This window comes from Vigna unguiculata, chromosome 2 (genome assembly GCF_004118075.2).
Source record: "Vigna unguiculata cultivar IT97K-499-35 chromosome 2, ASM411807v1, whole genome shotgun sequence".
Lineage (NCBI taxonomy): Eukaryota > Viridiplantae > Streptophyta > Magnoliopsida > Fabales > Fabaceae > Vigna > Vigna unguiculata.
The window spans coordinates 33,185,806-33,196,271 of record NC_040280.1 but is presented as its reverse complement, the minus strand read 5'-3'; the positions used below and the strand labels follow the sequence as shown (position 1 = coordinate 33,196,271).

At 30.7% G+C, this 10,466-nt stretch overlaps 1 protein-coding gene across 2 annotated transcripts; it reads left to right on the top strand.

Moving 5' to 3' along the window:
* The first annotated feature begins 2,455 nt into the window (after window positions 1-2,455).
* Window positions 2,456-9,830, top strand: LOC114174673 (cyclin-T1-4-like). 2 transcript variants are annotated; one of them, XR_003602696.1, is made up of 7 exons: window positions 2,456-2,633; window positions 3,015-3,564; window positions 3,719-3,800; window positions 4,119-4,253; window positions 4,575-4,750; window positions 8,606-8,962; window positions 9,216-9,324. XR_003602696.1 is itself a non-coding variant. In XM_028059499.1 (7 exons), exons 2-7 carry the CDS (start codon window positions 3,020-3,022, stop codon window positions 9,658-9,660), a joined length of 1,116 nt encoding a protein of 371 aa, XP_027915300.1. In that variant the 5' UTR covers window positions 2,456-2,633; window positions 3,015-3,019; the 3' UTR covers window positions 9,661-9,830. The 2 variants fall into 2 exon arrangements, 1 of the variants encoding a protein (XP_027915300.1); XM_028059499.1 differs by lacking the exon at window positions 8,606-8,962 and adding an exon at window positions 9,629-9,830 and having other exon boundaries at window positions 9,216-9,361.
* Window positions 9,831-10,466: the final 636 nt, after the last annotated feature.

Genomic DNA, 10,466 nt, shown 5'->3' with positions numbered 1-10,466 from the left:
ATAATGGTCTAACCCAAATATCAATATATCACTTTGTTTGAATAATTATAAAGCTTAAACCACATTCTGATAGACAAAATCAAAACATTTTCAAATATTAAATTTTATTTTTCATTGTATGTTATATTGTTTTCCAATGGCATATACATAATCTTAAGTAATTAATATTAATTTATATTTTTTAATTTTGGTATTTAATTCAAAAATTAAATATATTTTTTGTTCCTTAGTTTTTAATGAAAATTGAATTTAGTATGTGTTTGAAATTTTTATCCATTTTAGTATGTAACTTTATAAATTAGTGAATTTAGGTATTTTAACATAATTTTATTAAGTTTAATTTATGTTTTAAATGTGATGATATCATATGATTTGTTTGTACCATTTTACACAATTTTACACATTTTTGTATTTTAATATTAATTGAGAAACACGTTTAAAATATAACAAAATTTTGTTAAAATAAATAAATTTACTCATTTCCAAAAACGGAAACCAAATTAATCTAAAATTTAGAAGAAATTAAATTTTATTTTAATTTACATTTTAAAAATCATAAATAAATTTACTCATTTCCAAAAACGGAAACCAAATTAATCTAAAATTTGAAAGAAATTAAATTTTATTTTAATTTACAGTTTAAAAATCATAAACGTATTTAATCTTTTATTTTTTATTTAATTTTTTCCAAATCTCATCTTTCATTTAAAAGTGTAATTCTTATACTACTCACAAGTTGGTTAACAAAATCCATCTAAACAATTACAACTTCATTTTGTCTTCCTTTTGTCACCTCATTTTCTTTTTCATATTTTTAAATATTTTTCAACATGAAATACAATTTTATATCATAGCCTAAACGACCTAAAATATAACTTATACAATAAAATTATTTATTTATTTTATCTTTTATAATGACATAATTTATACATTTGTAGTCCATAAAATAAATACTACTTTTACTTAAATATGAGTTTAAATTAAAATAATTTATATTTTATCTTTTCGTCCTGTGAAATATATTTTAGATAAAATTCAATACCGTTTTTAAATTTCATATAAAATACTATATATTTTTCTTCCTCTGAAGTGTTTTGAAGGTAAAAGTATTTTTAATTTTAAAATTTTTTGCGTATTATCTATACCTTATGGGATTTTCTGTGTCAAAATATTTATTTTTCAATTTTATTTTGTGAATATTTTTATTAAAATAATTATTTTTATCAATTTTATTTTTTAATTTAACTATTATTTTAACTAAAAAATTACGAACAAAATAAATAAAAACTATTTACAGTAAAAATTTAAAAATGATTTATATTTAATTTTATAATAATAATAATATATCTTTAATAATATTCGTTTTTTAGACAAAGATGTTTTTATTTTTTTAAACACGTGATTTTAATTTTTTTAATTAAATAAATTTTTGCTATACAAAATTTATACTTATATTATCATAATATTCTTTCGTTCAACTTTTATAGTTTTAATAATACTATTATATTATAAGAGGTGCTAAGTCCAAATTAATTAATTATTCTGGGCGTCAACTTATGCTTACATTTTGTCATTTTTATTATTATGGATTATAATGTTTTTTGTTAATTTAATCAGCTATATTTTTTAAAATGCTAAACATCAGGATTCCATTTTTTCTAGTTTAAGAGGCCTTATCCACAAGAAAATATTGTTTGTCTTATTATTAATTTAGAAAAATATATCGCTTATTATTTTCCTAATATTTATTTTTATTTCTGTTAAAGTAAATCCAAATCCTATTACCTATCAATGAAAGGGAAAGGGCAACTTTGTTGGCAGAGATTCTTCCTTGAATCCAATCAGGTAAAGTCATGAATATTCCTACTCCTTCAACTGTAAATTCGTTAATATTTGTTAACAAAATACTAAAATATTTGAAATAATTGAAAATTATGTTAGGATTTGATTGAAATTACCATGCAAGTTCATTAATAAACTTTTTAATCTTAAATCTTCAACAATTGTCAATAATTTTGATTCACTTGGTTTCTTTTTAACTATTCAGTTATTTTATTTTATTTTTAAAAAGAAGTAATTTTGTTTGTTTTTTAAATTAATCTTATTTTAATTTGTATTTAAATTTGAATTTGAATGAACTTTCATATTAAAACAAACATCTTTTACCAAGTTAGAATAAAAATTATAATTTTTCTTTCCAAATCTTAGTTTCAAGTCTTATAAAATTCTAATTTTTTTATTAGAATTCTACCCCTGTTTTTACTCATCCTATAATTATTCCATATATCAACTAAAAAATATTAACATCAATATACAAAATTAATTTAAAAATAAGTAATTTTGTTGGGAACATTACGATTAATTACTTCCAATATTCCAGAAGTAAAAAAAAAAATAGTAATTAACTAAAAAAAACTAACATTGCATGCCTTCCTGAACTAAATTGGAAGTTAACTTGTTTTTTATTCGAGTTGCCCTTCGTCTTCATCTTCAAATTGTTAAGAGGCGCAGCGCAAGCTGTTCTTTGTTCAATCTCTCTTATGACTCTGAATCTCTGAATTTTCATTCCAATTCCAATATCCAAACGTTTATTTCGTAGTAATATTATCAGATTTGTTCTTCGGCTCATTCAGGTACATCTTCACCCATTCTCATTTATCATCTTGGATTTTTTCCATCGTTTTTTTCCCTTACATTCCACAAGATGTGAACGGTGATGATATTTCCACCGTCTAATTCCACAGTTTTTGGTCCTCTGTGCCATTTGATGCTTTCATTCAGGAATTTCATGTTCTGAGTTTTGTGATATAAGATTGGGAAGACATATTGGATGTTCAGTCTCTGAATTTTTTGTTTTCGGTCTGGACTCTAAATTGTTGAAATTTCGTTGGTGGCATTATGACATACGAATTTGATTGCAGAGGTCGCTTATTGTAGAATATAAGAAATATGAAAAGATTTGGAAAATAAAACAAGTCTTCATCAATAAACAGGTGATTATTGTGGTTTTGCAGGAATTATGTCTTTTGGAAGGAATCTGCAAGCACAAGGATATCAACATGGTGGTCATTGTCCCACCTTTGATGGAAACAACAACAATGGCAACCGGAAGCGAAGCAGGATCAACTATCATCATGGGAATTATGATATTCGTAATCACTACTGGGCAGAACATGATTTCTATGCTAATGTTCACAATTTTGATTACGGCAACTATGTTCAGCACGATGCTGTGCCTTCATCTTTGAAAAGGAGAAAACATTCAACTCCTAGTTGGGAAAACAACCAGAAACACTATCTTCCATCCACTGTCCACAGCAATATCCCCACTACCTCCGTTAACTTTCAAGAACCTCCTTCAAGATCCAATGTTGATGCCTCGATATCACCGGTATGCAAGCTTGATTGTTCTATATTTGAAGATAAAGAGCCGGTGTTTATGTCAAGGGATGAGATTGATAAATGTTCTCCATCAAGAAAAGATGGTATTGATGTACTTCACGAGACACACTTGCGCTACTCCTACTGTGCCTTCATTCAAAATCTCGGGATGTGGCTTAACTTGTAAGATTCACATTGCAGGTCGCATGCTTGGTGTTGTTTTTAAAACAATTAACATCATAAAATTACTGGATATATGTTTATGATATTGTTACCTGCGGTTAAAAATTAATAGTTTGTCTTATACCTGTGTAAATTTTGATATGTTCCTTTGCAGGCCTCAAACTACCATCGGGACAGCCATGGTTCTGTGCCACCGTTTTTTTGTTCGAAGATCTCATGCTTGCCATGACAGATTTGTTAGTCTAATTACCCTCTAGCTTTGAATACCTGCTTTATTTCTTACAATATTTTTTTTTGCCAACTGTCATTAGTAGTATAAGACTTCTTTGATAGAATGAGTAATATTTTTTTTTGTCAAAAATTATACAGCAGAAGACACTATTATAAATTGAAAAAAAGGTTCAGACAGAAAATATTCTGATGGGATAATTTCCATGAAATATCTTATATGATTTATTTTATCTAAACAAATATGCACTGACATTTGTTTTTCCAAGTTGCGACTCTATGGTCAACATGTGGTTTGATTAATTTTTGATTGTGCTCTGCCACAGTTAATTTCTACTGCTGCCCTTTTTCTTGCTGGAAAGTCAGAGGATACACCATGCCCTTTGAATAGTGTCTTGCGAGCATCCAGTGAAATCTTATATAAAAAGGATTTTACTTTGCTGTGTTATCTGCTTCCTCTTGTAAGTAGACTTCAAAATATGCACATTTTGTCACTTTTTTTGGTAACATGCTGGTATGAGACAAGGAAAAAAAATTACAACCTTTATCAATTTCATGTGGATGTATAATTTACGTCTGTTACTCATGGATATGATTGCTGATCTTCAATAAAATTTTAGAGGCACAGTGTGTCATTTCAGCAGCATGTTACTTCAAGTCAGTCAACATTTTTCTTGGAGGCTTCTAAAATAATCTCCATTACCAAAGAATCTTGAGCAGGTTCTTCTTTGGAACAAGTTTAAGCTTAATTTTCACTAATGTTGACTTGATTTGTTTTTCAGGATTGGTTTGAAAAGTATCATGATCGGGTGCTTGAGGCTGAGCTGTTGCTGCTTACTACTCTAAATTTTGAACTCAATGTGCAGCATCCATATGCACCTCTTACATCTATCCTTGACAAATTAGGCCCATCAAAGACTATTTTGGTGAATCTGGCATTGAACTTGATCAGCAAAGGGTGAGTTTTCATATTTGTTGGGTCTTATACTTCCTGCAATCGCAGCAGTATGTTTGCTTGTCTACTCATTTTGTGAACCAAGTATGTACTGTTACTAATGAGTTATCTATGCCCAAGCCCACAATCAAATTCAAATGTCATTTATTTGAGCGGCAAGCATCTCAAACTTGTCCACGCATATTCCCTGTTCCCTCCTGGAAAAATACCTTTGATTTCAAGAACAGGTTCCCTGTATGATGATTACCATATTAGTCAAAAGGAGCTCATTTGAGCCTTTCCCTGTCCAATTCTTGTTCTGCCTCATCATCAGCTTGAACAAAGCCATGACATTCCCTCAATCTCTCCATCCATTTTTTTGCCAGTTGTAGTCACAGCTTTTGTGGTGTCTCTTGCACAAGAAAATACATTTCTGTACAGGAGGGTGGAAGTTCAACTTACCAAAAGACAACAGGTATTTGGAGCAATCATTGATGACACCTGAGCTGACTGATGAGGAATACAAATTCTTCTTTTGGCACTGTAATCCTTGTGACACCTTGAAATGTCAAGCCAGAGGACTTCCTAATATCCTCAATGCTGGTCAGCAAGGAAACCAGCTCAGCTGAGTGATCATTCAGCTGTACCTTATGTTCCCGTCCGTGTCAAATAATGATTATGCACTAGTACTTCCTCCTGATTGAGAATGGATTGAACAGTTGCCACATGAGTGTCTAAAGTGTCAATTCACTGAGAAGCCATACAAGTTTGCACACAATGGATTCTTCCTCACAGCTGCATCTTAATGAAAACATCAAATTATAGGATCAGATGCTGTTCAGCTGGGAGAATATATTTTATTGATGAAAAGAAAAGAGAAATTAGGGAAAATAAAGAGTTCCGTGATATGGAGAAACTTCATACATAACCCAAGTTGTAAGCCACAAATACAGATGACACGATCCTATGTGATTCCCCTTATACATCAATTCTCTTCAGAAACAAACTACTCTCCAGCACTGTATTTCCTCTCCTTTTTAAGCCTTAAGCCTAATAGACTTGCTAGATTTTGGGTGCAGATAACCCATCAAATACGTATAAACCTCCATTCCCTTCAGTCTGTTTTGGTTTGCATGTGTATGTATTGTTTCAACCTGATGTCCTCTTTAGACACCATTTTTATTGGTTTGACTTGGTTCGTATAATGTAACAGCAATTGCCCTGAAAAACATAATGCATATTTTCTTGAGGTCTAGAGAACTAGTAGCCTTGGTGTCTCTCTTCTTAATATTTTTCTTTAGAGCAACTGCTCTTTGCAATAAATCTTTCATGGGGTATTGATTCTTTTGGTATGCATATAGTGCAGGATCTTCACATTATTATCATGCTAGCCCGTATGCCATTTTTTGCTGGTGGTTTGATATGCTGCTTAATGTTCATGGAGCATTTGTTTGACATCTGAAAGTGAACTGCTGATAATCTAATGAAGTGCTATACCCTAAGCGCGAATTTGGATAACCTTTTGTTTAAGTACTTCTTAGAAAATATAATTGGAAAGAAAATTAAATTAATTCACCATAAACATTATATGTTAGAATTTGTTTATGCATGTTACTTGTAAAACTTCTCTCATGTTAGTTTCTCCAAAAATCTATTTTTATCTTCTACATAAACTAATTACAGAGAAGTTTTTTTTTTTTCCCTTTTGTTTTCTTCTTTCAAAAATGCTTACGGATAATTTTATCCAAATAAGTTTTAAGAAACTTTTCTTTTGGCAGCCCAAGATAGCTAATACTATTCCTCTGACCCTGATTTTCTGACAAACCCTCCATGCTTTGTGGGTTATTTATTCTGATAACTTCAGCCAAATAAGTTTACCATTTTTTTTTATGAGAAAATAATATATTTTTAATGAGGTCAAATAGATTATCTTTGCACTTTAAATATAACAAGCAGAAAAAAAAAAATGAAAGCCTATAATTTTTCAAAATGTTACCTTGGAGATTGTCACCCCTTTACGGGAGTAATGTTCCATGTATATACCCTTCCCAAGCCCCTACTATGGGAGTCTCATGTACTGGGTTGCCTTCTATGTTTCCTCCTCTGTCTTAGTTTTTTGTTTATTTCTTTCAACCTGCTTTATTAGATGATTAGTTGATTTTTACGAAACTCTTTTTTGAGTTTGAATATGCTGATAAAATCCTCTTGTTTTAAACTGTTTCCTTTATTATTTTGGAGGGCTCATCCTTGAGTTTGTGCAAGGTGTCTCAATTCAATCCCCTTCACTTTTCTAGCCACTTTGAATTTTTGGTTACTCACTCGGATTATTTCCTTCTCATGGGTGTTTTACGTTTGGATAATATATGTCGAAACATTTGAGATTTTCATTTTTGATTTAGACCTGACTTTTTTTTAGCACACTTTGATACCCTATTCTTGTTAATGTCGGCTTTTGGATTTTCTATCTGATCAAAACTTGTAATCTCACTGTCTTTTGACATTAAGACTAGTCATTAAGATTTCATGGTAATGCGCATTTGAAGGTGTAACTGGCCATCGTTTGCAATAGTACATGGGAAACGGTTGCCGGTTATTATAGAAATCAATAGGAATAGTAACAAAACAATAGAATCTTGTCACCCAGAACCTATAATTTCACCTTCTTTGAGCAATATGCTTTTAGTTTATAGTTATCGTGGGATCAACTTTCAATAGTTGGGCAATTGTTGTCCATGGTTTTGATTAAATCTTACTTTAGATGAACCTAGGCTGCGGCAGGAAGTATGCCCATGGTTTTGATTAAATCTTTCTTTAGATGAACCTGGGCTGCTGAAGAAAGTATTTATGTTGAAAACCTTAATTGGAGAGCTGTTAGGTTATACGTATACATATTACCTTTGGTTTCAATAAGCCTAAATTCCTAACACTATAATTAACGAAATTTGTCAGGTTGTTGTTATAACTGATTTGGTGAGTTAGATGAACTTCTGCAGGCTGTATATAGTTGCTGTAAGCATAAGCTCATCACTTCTACAAATTCAGTATAATCAATACAAAATTTCCCTTTCTCTATTTTCTCTATTCATCCCTTAATATGATTTCGAGAGTTCTTGGATCCTTAGCCATGGCTTTCGAAAACCATCCTCCTATTCCAACACTAATTTTTCATGAACTACATGTAATTTTCACAACGAGTTGTCCATTTCCTTATAAATCTGGAAATGTATGTTGCAGCCAACTTATCGTATTTAAGTTTTATTTTTTACTTTAACTTCCATGAAGATATAAGGTTGGCTTAGTAGTAAACTTGGAAGGGAATGTGGAAAAAAGGTTGCATTCAACTCCCCCAACTAACACATGGAAGATATAAGATTGGTTTGATGGGTTTGGAAACGAGGGTAACTTTACCGGTAAAGAAAAAGAAAAAACTTTAACTTCCACAATTCACGATTCACATTTGTAGATTTGGAGTTTGTTTTGAAGATGTTGTCCCGTTCTTCTTTCATTGTTCACGCTGTTTCACATCTTGCTGATTTTAATGTACATTGAAGCTTTAGTTCTTTGAATTTGACATGCTCATTGGAGCATTGGTAGATTAGTGTTGGACTTTGTGAACCTAGTGACTTATGTTTTCAAGGAAGGTTCCATTCCAGAGTTGGATTTTATCTTTTTATATTAATTTCTATCTTGAGATTATTCAGAGGTAGACTTATTTATCCATGATTAGCTGCAGGTTTGCACTAAAATTATCATGAAGATTTTTCTAGTCTACTTTGCTTTCGGTTGGGAAAGGATAAATCAAATTCTCCTTCCATTTTTTGATGTTCTGAATTGTGTAATGTTGCTTAAACTTACAATTTGCACCTGCAATATGGACAGTGGTAGAGGATTTAGTGAGTTAATCAGTAGTGCAGAATAGGATGCATTCATCACAAGCATTCTGATTCCCATATTAGCAAGGCTGTCCCGATCCAAATGTAGAGCAGAAGATGTTGCATTGGCATTAGCTTTGAAAGATTCAATTGTTTGCAACGTGCAGCACCCTGTGTATGCATTCTGATTTTAATTACATAGATTTCTGGAGTTTAAAGCCCCTACAGCATGTTTGGCCTGGAAATCTGAATAATTCTCTAAATGAGTATAAGATAATGCTATAGTTTGGTACTCTATCAGCAATTGTGCAGAGATTCTTGGAATAATATTCTTCGTGAGTTGCTGCCTTGTTGGTAAGGAAAAGTAAGTAAATTTGTGTTTTGCAGTTGGAATCAATGTTCAATTTTGTACGTCTTATCTAGCTTTTGTTTCTTATTTAAATAGTTGGCATGATCTCAGATATGGTGAAAACATGTGTGAAGTTTTACAAGAATCTTCTGTTCTTGTTGCTTGTGATAGTTTACGATTTGCATATCTCTGAATGTATGTTAAGAGATGCTTGCAGAACGCACGCGTCTAATGTGATTTTCTGAATCTGAAAAATGTTGTTTTGCAGTCTTCAGAGCTCTCTATGGCTTCAGTATAAACCCTACCATATTGCTGCTGGAGCTGCGTATCTTGCTTCAAAGTTTCTGAAAATTGATCTTACTGCTAATCACAATATCTGGCAGGAGTTTGGGGCAACACCATCCATTATACGGGGTACTCTGCAACCACTTCCCCCTTCCTTCCCTCTCTCTCCCTTTTCTCTTAAACATCGTTAATTTATACTGTTTTGATTTCTTAAGAAATTATGACAGAAATTTCCCAGATTCAACGGTAGTTATTAAATGGAATAAAGTGCTAGTGCTAGGACCACTTACGCATCTAAATGTTAACATGCATGCCAAATCATTTTGTCAAAAAATTCTGGGAGAAGTTATGATTAGGCATGCTTTTTAGTTAATACTGTTTTTAACTTTTGTGCAGATATCTCGCAGCAACTAATGGAACTGGTTTAAATTTATAAAGGAGATGGTTATAGTGGCTTCCAGGTACAGAGTAGAGTATGGTGATGTTTGGTGTTTTAAAAAATGGCTCTGAAGGAAACCATCATAGATTGTCTCTACTGTTTATGTTCAACATGAATATGTGGTGAATCCTTTGTATTCATTTAGTTGATTTGTCGATAGCCTGTGATCTCACGTCATGTATATACCAAGTTAGTGGTAAATGTCACTGCACTGTTTGCAATCATGCATACCAAAATTCTTAAATTAAACTTTTATCCTGACCAAAACTAGTGAAATTTTAGTTCATATTAACCAAAATGAATCAATTTGAAAAAATTTACAAAAATGAGATAATCATATTGCTGAAGGACAATTTCAAGAGGAAAGTCGTATTTTGAAAGCTACTATTACGTTTTACAAAACTGATAATTAACGTCTACGATTTAAGTTTTTTGTTTTTTGTTTTTAAATTTTAAGGAAGTTGTATTTTTCCTGGACGAGTTCCATTTTGCTTTTCTTTTTTTCAATTTATTTTTATAAATATATTTTTATTTGAAATATTTTTAATAATTTCATTAATTAATTAAATTTTAAATATTAAAATATTTTCTACTTTTCTAAAATACTCATATATATATATATATATATATATATATATATATATATATATATATATTCTAATAAATGAAATTTATATCTATACTTTTAATAATCAAATTAGTTTTAAAAAGATCAAAATAAAAAATAACTTTTAATCAATTAGTCGAATTGTTAAAAAGATAATTTTAAATAAAAAAATGGCATGTAAAAATAAA

Bases quoted from the DNA above. Each gene is read 5' to 3' on its own strand.
- LOC114174673 (XM_028059499.1), top strand. From the start codon at position 3,020: ATGTCTTTTGGAAGGAATCTGCAAGCACAAGGATATCAACATGGTGGT. The intron at 3,801-4,118 runs GTTAGTCTAATT...GCTCTGCCACAG, and splicing joins ATGCTTGCCATGACAGATTT to TTAATTTCTACTGCTGCCCT. The intron at 4,254-4,574 runs GTAAGTAGACTT...TTTGTTTTTCAG, and splicing joins TGTGTTATCTGCTTCCTCTT to GATTGGTTTGAAAAGTATCA.